Below are 19,124 nucleotides of genomic sequence, written 5' to 3'. Positions count from 1 at the left end.
CACTCCCAATTAAGCCAGATCAACCCTAAATAGCTTGAATTAAATTTATTACGCTTTCACCTTCCTATGGGCCAAGCTTGGAATGTCCTGCCTTAAAATCAGCCCAAATCTCTTGAATCAGCCCATTAAGTGCTTCTTTGATCTTCTTGGATCTTACTATTGTAATAGGCCCAACTGGAACATGCAATGGATCCTTGAATGCTTGTTGATTCTCATCAACCTCTTAAGGATGTAATAACAGAGAATGTGAAAGTAGAGGAATTTGGAAAATCAAAAGATAAAGATTGTGGATAAGTCAATCTTGTTTTTCTCTAGGGTTTCTCTCTCAAAATTCTCACTGGAAGCTCTCTACATTTCGTGGGTATAAAGATATTTATATTAGGGTGTGTATAGAATGTGAAGAGTTAGTTACAACCAAACAGGGCAGTCTGGCGACTTGAGCTCACGATTGGAAAGAGTCACGAGTTTGAGTTGCGAGCTAACTGCCTGGCTAGCTGGAAGTTTTGTCTTGTAGTGCAATAGCTAGAGTGACCCTTCAGCTTCCTTTATATGCTTCACACGTGTGCCACCTTTGGCGACTCGCTAGTCGCAAGGCTCTTCTTGAGTGCACACTCTTGAGTTTTTCTTCACACTCCCTCGCATACTACCCTTACATGATTCCCACCTAAATATAGGATTTCTAAATGTTGAATTACAAGAAAATTTGACATAGAATAAAACCAACAAAATGATTGAATAAATTCAACCTTACAATTTCGAGAGAGAAAGAGTTCCTTAGATTTTAGATTATCTTAGTACCCTCAATAAAATAGTGACTCCGCCTCTACCTCGATATCAATAATTGTACAGTTCAATTAATACAGTTGAGACCATCTAGTGTACATGGAATACAAATCCTTTGTATCATTTTTTGTGTTTTAATTTATGCTTCACCAATCACAACTTGTCATATACTTGTTTAACTTTCCTTATAAAATAGTTAAAGTTTAAAATGGGAAAAAAAAACATATGACAAGTTGTAATTGGTAGAACATAAAATGAAACATATAAAATATGATAAGCCAAAAATGTATTGAACCCTTTGGCAAATTAATCGTCCAAGTTAATTAATTAAGTCAATTTAACATGCAATAGTGTAGTAGCACAAACAAATCACCAATTAAACTAAATATAGTGGAAAATAAATTTGACACGGTGATTTATTTACGAATGGGAAAAACCTCTAAGGCAAAACCCCACCGGGTGAATTTAAGGTTACTACTCCCGAGAATCCACTATTATCAATCACAAGCGATTATAAGTAAAATGAATCCAAGTACCTAATACCAACCTACAGTTGAACCCTTTCCCCAATATCCAATTAGACTTGTATTGTAGCAGCAATCTCTCCGTTTAATGCACGAATCCCAGTACGTGACTAACCAATGATGCACGGATCCTAGTACGTGACTAACCAATAATGCACGATTCCTTGTACATAACTAACACACCAACTTAAGGAAAATATTGGCTGCAAAATTCTTCAGTTCATCAACATGAAGATCAAGATACTCATTGGTCACAAAACCCTTGATGCAAAGACGAAGTAACTTCTACAAAGAGAATGTTGAACTAGAGCAAATTTTGTCTCTAGTCACAATATGCGTGTATTCTATTTTCAATTCCCTTGTATCACTTGTGACGGCTCTTAAAATAATCTTTATATATGTCTAGGGTTGCGAGGAAAGAAACCCTACACAAATACTCAAGGATATGCATGTAATCAGATCTAATAATTCTGATTTCATAATTCTTGACAAATACAGCTTTTGTCAAGCTTCTGTCGAGTTCAACATTAAATCTCAATAGATAGGCTTCTGTCGAGACATCTGTCGAGGTTTAATGAACAACACTTATTCACTTGTTTCTTAGACAAATTTGCATGGGTTTAACACTTGACTTGAGCAACATATTTCTTGAAGTTTTAAACCATCCTAGATCTACCCAATTACAAATAAACTGCGTTTTGTCAAAGAATTAGCCAATTACATCAAATATGTCTCTAACAAAATAGTACAGAAAAATTATATTCTTCTAAACCAAATTAATGCAGCATATTAGCATTTTTGCTCATGAATTTAAGTCCCTAACTCCCTATTTCCTTGTTTCCTTGATAACTTCTACATATCCTTTGTTTGGGAGCTCATAAAAGTAAACCAAAATCATCTTTTTGCACTTACCTAAGGTTTCAAAAGCAAATTGCTTTCGAAAGAAAGTATCAAGTACTGAACTTAATCGTTCACACGTGATTTAAAAGAAACTGATTTGTTTTATACAAATTTGAAATCAATTTTTGCACAAAATTTATTTTATTCTATTGGTCATAAAGTCATCCTAGTGAATGGATAAGTATTTTCATTAGATATAAAATTTTCAGGCATTTATTAAAATGCATGCATACATAGAAACAATATATACGGTAGACTAGCAGAACATTTGTGACTGTTGCAAGTAATGATATTCAGGGAATATTAGATGAGGGCCAAGAAATAGCTGTTAAGAGGCTTTCAACACATTCAAAGCAAGGAATTGACGAGTTCAAGAACGAAGTTTTTTGCATTGCCAAATTGACGTATTGAAACCTTGTCAAGCTTTTAGGATGTTGCCTTCAAGAAGAAGAGAAGATTCTGACATATGAATCATGCCCAACAAGAGTTTGGACTCCTTTATTTTTGGTTTGGCTCTCTTCATAACTTAGCTTTTTTTCTTAATTATAATTTTCTCTATATTGAGCTTTAGATTTGGCCAACTTCTTCTCGGTTGATGTTTTGACCAATCACCCTTTTGTGGATCAATTGGGGAAAATTTACCATCTAGGGTTTTTTTTACCATTTCACTTATATGGTTATACTGATCGATATTTCTATGAAATTAATAGTCCAATTTTTCTATAATTATCACATTTTTTGCAACTTGAACTCACTGTATAGGAAGTCCACAACTCCATCATTATTGATTTAACTTCTATAAATATTTAGATAAGTGACTACTGGAGCATGAATAACTTGGATGTAAACTTGCAAATTTAGAGAGAAGCATATTAGTAGATTGGCCTAAGCACTTTCACATTATAATTGGAATTGCTTGGAGACTACAATATCTTCATTATGATTCTAGATTGAGAATTATCCATAGAGATCTAAAACCTGGCAATGTTTTACTAGATATTGAGATGACTCCAAAAATTTTAGATTTTGGCTTGGCTAAAGTATTTGGAGATGAAACTAAGGTAAAGACAAGTAAAGTGGCTGGGACATAGTAAGAATCTCCATACATATTGTAATTGCAATCACAATACACAAATATGTTAATATATTCAATGATTTGCTGCAGTGTTTACATGCCTACGAAGTATGCAATTGATGGGATTTTTTCAATAAGGCCACAAAGTGGACGAGTTTTATGCAAAGTCCACAAAGTGGACGAGTTTATTACTAAGTCCACAAAGTGGATGAGTTTTATGTTAAGTCCACCAAGTGGACATGTTTGTTATAAGTCCACAAAGTGGATGAGCTTATTATAAGTCAACAAAGTGGACGAGTTTTATGCTTAGTCCACCAAGTGGACAAGTTTGTTATAAGTCCATAGAGTGGACGAGCTTATTATAAGTCTACAAAGTGGACAAGCTTATTACTGAATCCACAAAGTGGACGAGTTTTATGATGAATCCACAGAGTGGATAAGTTTATTAAAAGTCCACAAAGTAGTGGACAAGCCTATTACTAAGTCCACAAAGTTGATGAATTTATTATAAGTCAACAAAGTGGACAATTTTATTATCAAGTCCACAAAGTGGATGATTTTATTTATAAGTCCGCAAAGTAGATGAACATATTAAAGTGGACGAGCCTATTAATAAGCCCACAAAGTGGACGAGCTTATCAAAGTCCATAGGAGGACGAAATGGTAAAGGCCAAAAGTGGACGAGGCTAAGTCCACAAGAGGATGAGGCTAAGTCCACAAGCAGACGGAATAATCCTAGTATCCAAAAAATAGATATACATAGTACTTAAGAAGGATACATTCACATAATAGAAAGCACACCCAATCAGGACATGCAGGGATCAACTAAAGCAACACATCGAGATCAAATAAAGCAACGGATGTAAAGAAACGTCAAAGCATAAAAAGTGTTTACAATAAAAAGCCCAAAAACAAAAGGGCATTAACATTGTCTCCAAAATGGACGCAGTACATAATAACTTATGAAAAAACAAAAAGCTAAGTGTCCTAGATGTTCTGGGTTGAAGGATTCTCGCCACCCTTAGTGAGAGGGTCCTAGACGACTTGAACAAGAGGGTCTTCAACATCTTGAGCTTCATGGGACGGGGTTAAAGGAGCGTCAGGCTTCTCCGTTGCAAGTTGAGCGAGAACAACGCTATCATCCTTTGGATCTTGCTCTGACTGGGTAGAGTCGTCGTTCTCCTCAAGGATAGCATCGCCAACCAGAGTAGACAGCAAGGGCTCGTCCATGCTGACCTTGGAAAGATCTAAGTGTGGGTAGATGGACTGGGCCAGTTTTAAGCAATCCTCAAACCCGTCACCATAATAGACAGCACAAGAGTCAATAAACTCTTGCAAAGCCTTGAACTCCGTCACGGTGTCAGCTCTAGTCATCTCCACCTGCTCGTAGAAAGCCGTCAGCTCTTTCTCTAAATTTTCCTTTGCCTCATCAGCCTTCTCTCTAAGGTTGGCCTCCTCTATCACATTTTTCTTCAAGTTCTCCACCTCCTTGTTTAGAGTGTGAAGGACCCCCTTGTACTGTGCTTGCTCGTCGGTTAGGGTATCATTATGCTTCCTGAGGCGATGGATCACCCCTTCCTCGATAGCACACCTATCTTGGAGGGCCTTCATATGCACCATCGCCTATAAGGCAAGATAACCGTCAACTAAGAAACGAAGAGTCACAAGGTGTATGTGTGTCAAAGGAAAGAGATGTACCCTAGAAAGGTCAAAAAGACCTAACGAGGGGTCTTCAGTCTCTTGATTACCACAAGGATCTAGATCCATCTCCTTGATGATTGACTCGACCATCTCAACGGCGTAATCCTTGTAAGTAAGAAGACGACGAGTTTCCTGGCTGATGGGACTTGTTGACGTCATCAGGCCTTTGCCTGCCCCATGACCTTGCTTGGGAGGCGATGACCTCTTCAGTTGTTTGTCTGTTAAAAGGTAAACTTGCCCTTCTTTGGTGGCCCGCCCTCCTTCCCGTCAACCTTGCATTTTGGAACCCCCTTCCCAACGATCTTAGGAGCTGACAAGGTTGCCACATCCTTACCCTTCTCTTCTCTCTTGCAGGTAGCAACTGCCCTCACTAAGGCTCTCATTCTAGCTGCCTCCATTTCTACAAAGGATGACTGATGAAGTTAGATGCATAGACGAAATACAAGTAACGATGAGCCAAAAAGGGATTGAAATACTTACGTCGACGAGAGTAATTGTTTAACCTACGTGCTAATGGCATTGGCTCCGGACCACCGCAATAGGCATGCAGTGTATCAAGAGTAATCAGGTCCTTGCACTTCCGTTCTTCAAATGGAACTTCAAGGACCAAACGGATGAATTCCTCTTGCTCGTTAGTTATGTGTGGATAGACGCTCGCTGAAAAAAGAAGTAGACGGCTTCATCAGATTAAAGAGTAGACGACATTAAATCTAAAGATAGAAAACAACGTAAAAGTAGACAACGCTAAACCTGACTCCTTAACAATGTCCCAAGTGTTGTCAAAACCATGAGGCATGGTAACCCACTCTTCTGGATGACATACCCAATTCGTCCCTTGTACAAAACAAATATCTATTCTTCCACTTCCTATTAGAGTCAAGCATGTCTGACACCAACCTTAGTGTTTTCTTCCTTGCTGCAAAATTGAATATTCCTTAGGACGAAGCAATGTGCTGAGGATGATAGCACCAGAAGAACTCGTTCAATGTAAGCTGATAGTTTCTACCGCTAAGACTACCCTAGAGGATTTCTGCCCCAATAAAAAAAAAAATCCTCAAGACGTTGGGAGCTATCTGGCTGACGGATATTCCCAAAAAATTTGCCAACTGACAGTATAACGCTGTCAACAGCAGCCTCAGCCCGACAGCGAACATGGCATCATACATGCCGATGGGAATAATACTTCTCAAACTTCTCGCGGAGACGGATGGGAATATCTTCTAGGATATGGTAACGATCCCTCAGGTCCTTATAAATATTAAGTGTCATCGTCGACCTGAAATTGTTGACGGTCCATATCTTGGACAGGATAAACTGATGGGTATGGCCATCTGGGCTTCTTGAACTATCTCATTCAGTAAATCCCTCGTCACCCTCAACCTTGTTCTTGTCATCCTCTTCTCCCTTTTCTCCCTCATCTACCTCTCCATTGTAACTCTCTTCTTCTTCGTTAGGAGAATGGGTTGACGGCTCCCTTTCTGATGACCAAGAGAAGCCCTCATTGGCCTCATGACCTGACTGGAAGACTTCGTCGTAGCCCGCTCCCTCACGGACTGATGACTACTCACTTATCGCTTCTTTAGAATCTACACCTACAAGCGACGGAGGTGTTCTAAGAACCTAAGTTGACGGCCTCTCTAGAGAGGTGACGACCAAACTATAAAAAACAAAATGTAAAATGAAATAAAAGGAGGGGAAGACTTACGAAGGTTAGTAGACGATCCCTTGGAGAGTGACGGCCTTAGTAAGACGAGGACAGCAAAAGCGACAAGATCATTAGGATGATGGAAGAAGAATGACGAGCTCTCTCTCTCAAATCAGCAAGGTTGAAATAAGAAGAATGAGGGGAAGGGGTGAAGTATATATAGGGTAAAAGGTGCACAGAAGATGGAGCGACACCCTCATCCAGAAGCGAGGCCAACTAGCTTGAGCCACATGTCCTAACATTTAATAATGGCTACTCGAGGAATCAATCAATAAATGCTCTGTTCCTTGAAAAATAATTTGTGATAAAAGAACGGCAAATCAAACTCCACAACTCGCCAGCTAAAGCTGACGGGATTTTGGAGTAGGGGACAGCTGATAAGGGATTCTTAAATGACACCATAAAGGTAACAGGTCCATTAGAAAGCTGACAAGTGTGCCTCAAGATCCTTGGTACCTTTATGTGACAACCAAATGACATAGACGGGTCCAGCATATACCTTACTTGAGCTCCACGTATGAATATATATAAGGAAATATCTTGTGCCCCTCGATAAATCCTGACCAAAAAGACTCATACAAGGAAAAGATTTCGCAAGATGCGTGAATTAAAGAAGAACTCTCCTACAAGGAAAGATCTCTTAAGCCAAGAAACGAATGTCAACCCTATGCTACAATAAAAACCCCAAAACCCTCACAAACCAAGGTATGCTTAATTCACTCTAGCTCTAGCATTCTAGAGTTGTGAACAAGAGATTTCTCTAACTTGATCGTCGGAAGGTCTTTGGCCGGTACCACACTGGTATCCTTTGTAGGTTCTTCTTCTTCCTTGGGTGTTGTGCAGGTTTTGCCTAGAGCACTTGAGGACCGTGTGGCTCACTAACGATTTTCAGCATCATCAACTAGGATTCTTTAACCCAGGAAATTCCAGTAGTTAGTGTATTGGAATATGGTACAAGAAGTTCTCTACGAGGACAGTGGTATAGATTTCCAATAGAGATATGCAACTTAAACATACATTAGGAGCTTTGAAACTTTCTAACCTGGGAATTGTTGTCCTTTCGAATGCTACTAACAACACCATTTGGTCTTCCAATTCATCAAGATCGACAACCAATCCCATTGCACAGCTTCTGGATACAGGAACCTTGTGGTGAAAGATGGAAATGACAATGAATCCCAGAGTTTCCTCTGGCAGATTTTTGATCATCCAAGCGATACAGTTCTGCTTGGTATGAAGTTTGGAAAAAACTAGGTAACAGGCTTGAATCTGTTGCTAACTTCATGAAAGAGCAATGACGACCCTTCTAAGTGCTGATTATACTCTTCACCTCAATATTAATGGATTTCCACAATTTTTTATGACGATTGACGAAGGGTCCAGTAGTGATATATCAGACGGGACATTGGAATGGTCTCTATTTCAATGGTTTGCCCAATGTAAAACCGAACCCATTTTATAAATTTTTTTTTAATACAAGATAAAATTGTATTCTAGCCTAATTTAAGTGTATATGTGTGTGAATCTTCCTTCTGGAGACTTGAATCCAGGCCCTTGTCCCCCCCCCCCCAATACTCTACAAGCACTTATACTTATAGAGTAACCATCGCGCAAAGGATGCGCGGTGGTAAAATTGTTTTATTTCTAATCCAGAGGAGAATTAATATTACTGGTTAACCACTCAGTGATTATTGTAAGATTCTAAGAAAACTTTATATGGTTTACATTTAAATGATAAATGAAAACTCATGTCTTAAGGATTTTTTTTGTGAAAGACGTTATGGTGAATAACAATTTCTAAGTAACTCTTAATTGATATAACTCATTTGATTAATAAACACATTGAAGTTAAAAGTTTTAAACTCCTTGATGGAATGAGGGTTATTGAACAAATCTTAATTTAAAAGGGTCCCTAGCCTAGCCTATATATATAGTCTGTCTCTATTAAAAGGATATATGTAAGGTAAAGACCATAGACTAGAAGACATCTTTTATGAATACACTATCATATAGTAAGTCTTCTTTTTCTCTAGACACTTAAACAACTATGGCTGAAGATACGTTTATGTTATTTATTTTCTATTGCAACTCTAAATTTTATTTGCATTTGGTATCAGAGCCATCCTTTATGCTATGTTGTTTAGTGATTTTATTTAGAGGCATGTTTATGTTCCTATTATTTCCAATTGCCGTATATTTCTATGGTAAAAGTTTGTATGCATTAATTTAATTTTGGGATAAAATTTAAGTTGTCTTGAATGCAAATATAGAGGATGTATACTCTAAATCCTAGAGAACAAGTTTTGTTTTGCATCTTTATTGGTATATGTATAACGAGTTACCATTGAGTTTTGAGATTGGAAATATCAATTGAAATTCATAGGATTATTATCTATATAGGACTAGATAGGTTCAAAGATAGATATGTTGTATCTATTTGTTTCTCATTACATGTGCGACTTAATGACTTTGTTTTCTCTAATCTTAAATTGTCCACATGTAGTATTTTGCAATATACTACTATGGACTAGTGGGTAATTCAACTAAAATACATGCCAAGGCACTTAAAGTGTTCATAAATTTTTTATTTTGATATTCATCAAGTGCTCATCCAAGTATTTATGTTTGTTTCCTGGATATAAAATCTTGATTACTTGGAAAATAATTTGCAATAGTATGGTGGCTCATATGACAAACATGCCTCAATAATTTGTACAATTTCCAATTGTGAATTGCTCTAGAGACTATTTTTATGGATCTATATATTTTGCATGATAACACAAATGATCCTTTTGTTTTGAAAACTATAATGTTTTACAATAAATTATGGGGATAAATATGTTGTATGTAAGTTTGAAATTATTTTAGTGCATTTTAGGTTTCTTTTCAATTATCATGTATTGAAATATTATTTCATGTCATTTTTTAATGCATACTGTTATGATCAATATTAGGATTGGTTGATCTTTATGAAGTGGCCATAGCATCTTAAGCCATGATGATAATCACATCAAGAAATTTCTACAAGACTTCATTAGGAATAAATACATCTAAGTGGCAATTAATTCATAAAGATAATGACTTGGCCCCACAGGGAGGTTATTATTTTTATGATTTAATTGGAATAGGATGGTGATTGTAGCATTAATATGAGATTTTTCCTAGGCCCATAGGTACGGAAATTTTGATTCTAAATGTTTATATTTACTAGTTTTATGGATAAAGTTTTATAGTAAATCCATGCATGATGCGCCTCTGCCCATAGGAAGGTTGAATTTACTACTAAATTGACATTGGTTAATTTAGAATTAAAGTTTAAGTTTCATAACATTAAAGTTTATTTTCTTTTGGTTTGTGGATCTTTGTTTTGGTACTCATATGGATAAATCACCCATCTCATTAAATAAAATATGTCAAATGAGAAACTAAGTACAATGGTGGGAGTGAAAAGTAAGAACTTAGGAATTTATTCCTATAAAGCTAAAGGTTTTGTGAAAGCTATTAATATTAGTTTACAAGATCTATTAGGTTTGGCTCCAATAAATGTTTCATGTTGTAAAAGTTAGGCATATAGGCATCCCACTAATGGTATATAAAGATTCACCAACTTTGATGTGCCATTTAGTTTTATTGGGCACATTGTTAATTGGTGTATATACCTTAAGCTCAGTGGAAATAAATATACTGTTTTTACGCCTAAATATGAATGGCATACTACTTGAAAGTAGTGATTTGATTTTGTCATGTAAAATATCCTATATGCTATGAAACTATAAAACATGCATTATGGATAGGTCTTAAGGTTGTTGATTTTATGATGAGACCTTTAAAGATTTTTTAAAGATAACTCGATTATAATTTTCTTCTCTAAGGAAAATGATTGTGAAAGCCAAAATAAAGATATCGAAATAAAGTGACTCAGTTTAAGAGAGAATTTTAAGAAACTAAAAGTGTCCATTGAGTTAAAATTATTGAGCTAATATATGTTAATTTCATAACTAAAGATTTGCAAGCAAAGTAGTATAAAAGTCTTTTGGACAGATATGGAACTTGTTAGCTCATTTGGTGTTTAATATCTCTCTAATTATTCTATGTTCTGGTCACATATTTGGTTAGTTTTGGAGAAGAAAATATATGAATTTTATTTTGAGCACATAAAGTACATGTATTAAGTTAGATATATCTATGGAGATATATAAGGATGATATATCCGTGGGGACATATAAAAGAGGACCTGAATGGCTAATAAGCAATTCATTCATAAAGAATTAATGGCTCATAAAGTACTCATGTAAGGATTATATTACATTGTAATGCATGGAAGGAAATACTCATTTTACTTAAGGTATTACCACAATGATTCATGTATTGGATTGATTATTTGAGTGGGAGCATTTCATAACTAGTTGACACGAGTAATATCATGACCATGTTAAAGTTAATATCATTTATCAAGTAATTTAAATGTTAAGTGGGTCAAGTGGGAGAATGTAAGATTTTAAGAAAACTTTAAGTGACCTGCATTTAAATGATAAATGAAAACTCATGTTTTAAGGATTTTATTTGTGAAAGAGGTTATATTGAATAACAATTTTTAAGTAACTCTCAATTGATATAACCTCTTTGGTTAATAAACACCTTGAAGTTACAAGTTTTAAACTCCTTGATGGAAAGAGGATTATGGAACAAATCTTAATTTAAAAATGTCACTAGTCTAGCCTATATATATAGCCTGTCTCTATCAAAATGATATATGTAAGGTAAAGACTATAGACTAAAAGACATCTTTTATAGATACACTATCATATAGTGAGTCTTATTTTTTTTCTAAATACTTAAACAACTATCGCTAAAGCCTGAAAGTATGTTTATGTTATTTATTTTCAGTTGCAACTCTAGATTTTATCTTACAGTTTCGACATTAGTTTTAAGTCCTTAAGGTAATCTCCAACGTTTCATTTGGATCGATCAAGCCCAAAGTTGGAGCGTCTATGCAATAATACCGGTGGATGGATGTGAAACACACGCATTGTATGGTGCATTCGGTAACATTAGCAATTTCCCAGTTTGTGGGTGCTTGGGAGGATTTGTGCCAAAATCTCCACAAGATTGGAATGCAGCTGATTGGTCAAATGTATGTGCACGAAAGACACCTTGGGATTGTCGAAATGGAGATCACTTTTTAAAATACTAGGGATTCAAATTGACGGACACACGACAGTCCTGGTATAACAGGACAATGGACCTTGAGGAATGCACCAATATGTGCTTGAAAAACTGCAGTTGTACAGCTTATGCAACATTGGATATCAGAGGAGGAGGAAGTGGGTGCATACTTATTTTGGAGAACTGATTGATATCAGAGAGTTCAATGAAAGTGGGCAAGACATTTACATAAGGATGGCTGCCTCTGAATTTCGTAAGATTCATTTATCTTAGTCTAAAAAAATTGCCTGATTCAAAATTTAAATTAGAACCATTATGGAGTCATAGGGAGTGATTTGAAATATGTATTATGTTGAACTAAAATATGAGATAAAATGATATTAGTAAATTATTTATTATAGTGATAATGCTAACTATTTACAACGAATCTATGCATGCAGCGGTTTATTTAAAACCGAAATTGAAGAAACGAGTGAGGATAATAGTTATCTCTACCTTATCTTTTGGAATCGCTCTCCTCTGCCTGTGCTTGATGATTATGTGAAGAAGCTGAATCAAGAAGGTAACTCATCTTTAAATATGAAAAATAAGGTTTGATCAGTGAAAAATTAATTATAGTAAAACGAAGCATGACTGATCTTACAACAGCCATTACAGATCGATTCTGGTCCATATTTCAAATTCAAATTTATTTTCCTACGGCATGTTGGCAATGATTTACATGATGCTTCTGTTGTTTTTACCATGTCTTTCACCAATTAGTCTTTCTATTTCTTTCCATGCCTAGGACGGTTGCACCAATCAGTCGGAGAATTGGCTAAAACTCTCATATGGATGTGGTTCTTTATTGGAAAACTCTAGAGACGCACTCAAGTACACATACAAATCCACAATATACTTAAGTATTTCCTTTTGATTGGTATACGTAAATTTAATTTTTCAGCAAGTACCATTGGACCCTTGGTAGTCTTGTATGTAAGTGTTGTAATCCAATCATAAGTTAATAACCAAACATGGTGTGAAATTAGGTGTAAGACAAATTAATTAGCCCCTTAAAAAATATAGTCTTTTAAAGAACATTAAAAAAGGAAATAGTTTTTTGAAAGAATTGTAGGATCTTGTAAAATGTAACATTTTTTTTTAGAAACAAACACATACACACACACATAGGAGACAAAATTGAGTTCTAACACTCAAAAAAATACCATGAACTCCACTTAAAAGCTATTGTAACTTTAAGAGTGTGAGTGGAGCAAGTTATACTATACATAATTCCCTCTAGTTAACAATATGGGACAATTACCATTTTTTTAGAAACAAACACACACACACACACAAGGGAGAGAGAGTGAGTTCTAATACAAAGACACACTACAGATATAATACACAAATTTATAAAAGCTCCAATCAAATTCATTACTTTTGTGAAAATTATACATGAATATTCTTAAGTGGTTCTAATACCGTTAAAGAAAAATAAGATTACTAATAGATTATAAAAATTTTATAAAAACCCTACTCAAATTCATCATTTTTGTGAAAATAATGCATGAAAATTCTTAAGCGGTTATGATACAATTATATTTAAGGAATGTGATAAAAGAAAATTCTTAAGTGGTTCTAATACAATTGAAAAATAATAATATTACAAATAGATTATACAAATTTTATAAAAACCCACTCAAATTCACAACTTTTGTGAAAATAATACATAAGAATTCTTAAGTGGTTCTAATACAATTATATTTAAGGTATGTGACTAAAGATAATTTATTGTTAAATCCAAAAGAAAATACTTATTTGACATGAATAATAAATGTTGTCTAATGAGTTTTAGGTTTTATCAACCTAATTCTAACAATGCACTTTTTGAAAAATATGTTTAATATTTAAATTTTCTTGAGTATTCAAAATTTTCTTCTTCAATTTATTGTAATTTTTCTTATTTTGCAGTATCTTGCTGAGATATCATCAAAGAGTGAAAAATCAAATGAGATATAAGTTGAAAAGAAAATCTAGTTTTCTTAGAGATTAATTAGAATGATAGTTTCCCAACTAATTCTTCATCGATGCATTTGTTTGTTATTTTTGGGTCAAATAATTATTATATATGTTAAGCATCTAGTGTGTTCGATAAGTTTGTTTATATTTTAAGTGGTAAAAATATCTTAAAATATCTTATATTTTAAGCATCTAGTGTTTATAACAAATATCTTATAAACACTTGTTTCAAATTTGATAGAATATTAAAAAAAAAAAAAAAAAAAAACCAAAAAAGAGGAATAAAAAAAAGATATGAAGAATCACAACAACATAGATTTCGAGATATGCTATAGATATTACAATTTTACACCATAACTTTTATAAATTAATGTATCACCAATTACGAAAAAGTAATTTTGATATTTATTTATTGTGTTTTTTAAATCTACCAATAATCGCAGTAGCTACCAACATCAATTTGTAAAATAAGAAAAATATTTTGTAAAATTTGTATTAATTTCTCATTTTCCTTTTAGAGTACCACTTCAGTAAACATTTATTGGTAGAATCCAACTAGTAAAGATTTTCATGGTAGGTTAAGGGTATGTTTGGTTGGGTGGATATTTGGATAAAAAAAAAAGAGAAAAAACATTTTTAATAGAAGAAAGGGGAGGGTAAAAAATTGGTGGGGCCTGGGTGTTTTCTTCCCAGACCCACCAAACTGTTTCTCCCCAAAATGGGGAGAAAACTGGGTGAGAATTTAACATCTTGATTGACAAAAATGCTCATGTACACCTGCACACATGTAATTCATCCAATTCCTTTCATTTTTTTTTTTTTTGGTGCTTTCTTAAGCACATTGCCTCTTCCTTTTCTTCTATTTTGTTCTTCTTTTTTTTTCTTTTTTTTTTTCCTTTTCCTTTCTTGGACGTTGCCTTTTTTTTTTTTTCTTAGGCTATGGGCGTGATAGTTGTCCTTTTTTTTTTTTTTTTTTTTAACTAGACGTATTTTTTTACATGATTTTTATCTTTTAATAAATTGGGTGATTGCTTTTTTTATTTTTGATTGCTTGTCACTTTTTTTATATTAATTGGTCATCATTTTTAACAAGGGTATATGAGTTAATTTATATAAACTCAATTTTTTTATCTCTCCACTTTTCCACTCCCAACCAAACAAAAATAAGAGAATTTAAAATCTTTTCTATCCTCCCACTTTTCGATCTTCCCACCATTTTCTATTCTCTAACTTTTTCATCCCTCCAACCAAACAAAAGACTTCAATATATATTCCTGTAAATATTTATGGATAGTTTAAATGTGAACAATTCTTTGCAGGAAAGATCTTGCAAACTCCAAAACAATCCTTCACCAACGGACGAGAGAATGGAGATTTAGAGCTACCATTATTTGATTTTACTACAATAAATTATGCCACAGATAACTTTTCAATTAAAAATGTGCTTGGATAAGGAGGCTTTGGACCACTTTACAAGGTATTTAGCTAGAAATTCTTCTTCTTCCTTTTTTTTTATTAAAAATAATTTTTAGTCCGGAAGGGCGTAAGAAAAGATTCAAAGGGAGGACCTCGCTTGATTTTCAAATTTGATAAAAATTTAAAATTATAGGTAAATTGTAGCAATTAATGGACCCTTCATTTTTTTTCATTTAAAAAATATTCATAAACATTCATTTAGAGTTTAAACTACTAATATCTCTTTTCTTTCCATTTTCTTTTTTGTATTTATTATTTTCCCATATATAATTCATTAACTTTTTTAATCATTGTTTGAAACAATTTTCCAAAAATATGAACATAAATTTCTTTAGTAAAATCTCTTTTTCAATTTTTGAACTAGACTCTGTTTAAATTATTAGAACATGGTAAATTTAATCATTTAATCATTCAATTTTAACACTTTTTATATTTAAAAGCTTGGGACATGTTTTACTTTTTCATCTATAAAAAATAAAAATATAAACGAGAGAGAGAGAGAGAGAGAGAGAGAGAGAGAGAGAGAGAGAGAGAGAGAGAGAGAGAGAGAGAGAGAGAGAGAGAGAGAGTTTTGATTTAGTGTTGTTAGTAACTTAGTATTGTACTTCTCCTATATTGCATTGTATACGGTAACGCATATAGAAGTGAAATTTATTTTTTTAATTTAATTTAATCAAAAATTAATTGATTTGTATACCTTTTATGTTTTCTATAATGAAGATTAAAGTCTAATATATATAATCTTTAATATGTTTTAAAACCGTAATTTTATCTTTTCTTTTAAAGTATGAGTAAACTACATATCTGGTCCTTAACGTTTAAAACATTAGAAACCAAATTGAAATACAGTGTAAACGTTAATGACCAAATATGTAATTTACCCTTAAAGTATTAACTATGAATAATATAATTTAAAGAATAACTACACATGACTCAATGAACAAAAATATATGTCTTGAATTATATAAAAATTGACTTAATGAAATTATTTTCTTATGTACAAAAACCTAATATTGTTAGAAATCAACACATTTATCTTGTCTTTAGAAATTTCTAGTATTTCTTTCTTATTCTCCTTTCATCTGGAATTCTCTAGAGTTTATCTACATAATTTAATTTCAGCCAGAAATTTCCAAGATGTTTAGAAGGTCGGTGAAAGGCATTATTTTACTGCCAATTAAAAAAAGAAGCTGGAAGCTTCAAAGTCGGTTTCTTAACCGACATAAATCTAGTATAAAAAGATGTGATGATGATGATTTAATAAAATAAAAAAAAAGTGATGATGTGTGAAGTGGAGAAAGTAAGTCATAATCCAAGTGTGTAGAGTGTGAAGTGGAGAAAGTAAGTCAAGAGATATTGTGTCCAAGTGTTAGTGGCTAGGTGTCTAGAGAGTTGGTGTGTGTCTTTTAAAAGCTATTATATTGGAATTGTTCGAAGCTTTGCCGTGTGGTGTCATTTGAGTCTTGTAATTGTGTCATATATATGTGGGAGCCACTAAGCTTATTTTTGTGCTCCATCACGTGCATTTAGTTCCACAAATTTTAGTATAAGGGTTTTCGCTAATTCAACAAATGTGCGTAAACTAAGGGTTATTTGAATACTATTTATTATTAAAAATTAAAAATTAAAAATATTTTTAAATGTATGAATAATATCATAGGTCTCAATTTTAATAAAAATTTTGCTGAATTAGACAACTTGTAAGTCTCATGAACAGTACACAAGACCCACTGACAGAGATACAAACACGCTAAAATAAACTAGCATTTTCTTTACTGTTTCATTTAAACCGATATTTCTACGAAAACAGCCCAAATATATATTTTCTATCATCGTTATCTTTGCTGCCACTTGTACTCACTTGTATCAAAAGTCAACAATTCTATCCTTATTAACTGAAGTTATATGACCGTTTACATAACTGCAGATCCAAGCATATTAGCAGATTGGCCTAAGTGCTTCCTCATCATCAATGGAATAGTTCAGGGGCTACAATATCTTCATTATGATTTTAGGCTGAGAATTATCCATAAAGATCTAAAAACTGGCAATATTTCACTGGACAAAGAAATGAATCCAAAAATATTACAGACTTTGGCATGGCTAAAATATTTGAAGGAGATGAAACCGAAGCGTAGTCAAGCAGAGTGGCTGGAACATAGTAAGAATATATTGTAATTCCAAGTTGCAGTAATTGTACACAAATATGTTGATACAATCAATAATTTTTTGCAGCAGTTACATGCCTCTTATGCGATTGATGGGCAATTTTCAAAAAAATGTTATGCGTTCAGCTTTGGTGTTTTGGTATTAGAGATATTGAGTGGGAAGAGGAATAGGGGATTCTATCATCCAGACCACAAGCTTAACCTTCTTGGGCATGTAAGCGATGTCTAGCAATACAGCTATGGTTTCTTCATTTTTCATTCTTTGGTTGAGTGAGTTTGTTCCTATTGTGGCACCTTCTAGGTTTAATTATTTGCTCGTTTGTCCCTAAACTTTTACAAATGATCTAAATCCTTTCAAGCGTGGAGATTATTTAAGGAGGACAGACCATTGGAACTGATTGATAGATCATTTAAGGAATCGTTCAATCCAATTGAAATGCCACGATCAATTCATGTGGGTCTGTCATGCGTGCAGAAAAGTCCAGAACATAGACCTACCATGTGTACTGTGGTTTTGGCGTTGAGCAGTGACACTGCTCTACCTCAGCCTAAAGGGCCTGCTTTTCTCAATGAAATGGATGTACCAAGAGTGGATTCTTCACCAAGGAAGCAAGAAGGATGTTCAACTTCAAAAAATGGACTAACAATTACATTGCAAGAGGGTTGTTAAAGTATATGCCTAAAGATGTGTAAAATTTAAAAGCATTGATTCTCAAACTCTTTAATTTACATCGATCATATAGGTCACCTATTTCATGTTTTAAATTTTCACATCAATAAAAATATAGAAAATGCACGTGAATTTATAAAAATTGTGTATGGAGTGAGCAAATATAAAGTAATATTTTCCAATGTGTTTAATTTTTTTTTATTTTTTTTATAATTTTTTTATGCGTATGCTCTGTTGATTAGTGGCATATGAATTTTCCACTCTCATTGCTTGTAGGGAAGTTCAGCAAAAAATATATAGGGGGAAAATGTCCACACACCCTTGAACTTTGAAGTAGTGGCCAAAATACTTTGAACTTTTTTTTGACCAATTTACTTTATAAACTTTATATACTTTCCAAATAAGTAACTCAGTTAGTCTACTATTAAAAAACTAATGAAATGGTCATGTGTCTCTCACGTGAGTAAAAAAAAAAAAAAAACCCAAAGAAAAGCAAGGTCTCCAGAAACCGAGTGGTTCCAATTTATATTGAGAGTACCTACCCCATAGATATGTTGAAATTGGTGCGCCTATATACGCATATAAATTCACAGAAAAACTAACAAAATAGTTCAAGTATATTTAACAGTTGCTTTATGAGTCTTTTGGGTAAATATTGTAAAAAATGGAGTTTTTTGTGGTTATAGGCACTGTTCCAAGTTATTTAGGGGAATGAGGAGAGAGAATAAATTTCGGCAACAGTGTTGCCGAAATTCTAAGAAAAGTATGAGAGAGAAAAGGAAAAAGAAGGAGAGAGAAATTTTGGAATTTCGGCAACACTGTTACTGAAATTCCTTCTGCCCAGCTCCTGCCCGAGTCAGTGAGTGTCCAATGCCCGTGCGCGAGTGCCCAAAAGCAAAAAAAAAAAAAAATGTTTTGTGGCAATCCCATTGCCGAAAATGGAGGGAAAAGGTTT

At 33.8% G+C, this 19,124-nt stretch overlaps 1 protein-coding gene across 1 annotated transcript; it reads left to right on the top strand.

Annotated features, from left to right (window-relative positions):
- Window positions 1-11,927: 11,927 nt before the first annotated feature.
- Window positions 11,928-18,169, top strand: LOC142639630 (G-type lectin S-receptor-like serine/threonine-protein kinase SD1-1). The gene is made up of 5 exons (XM_075813780.1): window positions 11,928-12,016; window positions 12,295-12,416; window positions 17,259-17,505; window positions 17,626-17,713; window positions 17,975-18,169. The coding sequence occupies exons 1-5, from the start codon at window positions 11,928-11,930 to the stop codon at window positions 18,167-18,169; spliced, it is 741 nt and encodes a 246-aa protein (XP_075669895.1).
- The last annotated feature ends 955 nt before the right edge of the window (window positions 18,170-19,124 follow it).

This window comes from Castanea sativa, chromosome 6 (assembly GCF_040712315.1).
Source record: "Castanea sativa cultivar Marrone di Chiusa Pesio chromosome 6, ASM4071231v1".
NCBI classification, from domain to species: domain Eukaryota; kingdom Viridiplantae; phylum Streptophyta; class Magnoliopsida; order Fagales; family Fagaceae; genus Castanea; species Castanea sativa.
This window is presented reverse-complemented; position numbering and strand designations above follow the sequence as displayed.

Excerpts from the sequence above, each read along its gene's own strand:
- LOC142639630 (XM_075813780.1), top strand. The coding sequence starts at position 11,928 with ATGGACCTTGAGGAATGCACCAATATGTGCTTGAAAAACTGCAGTTGT. Across the intron at positions 12,417-17,258 it reads GAAGAAGCTGAATCAAGAAG|ATCCAAGCATATTAGCAGAT; the intron begins GTAACTCATCTT and ends ACATAACTGCAG. Across the intron at positions 17,506-17,625 it reads GAACATAGTAAGAATATATT|CTTTGGTGTTTTGGTATTAG; the intron begins GTAATTCCAAGT and ends TTATGCGTTCAG.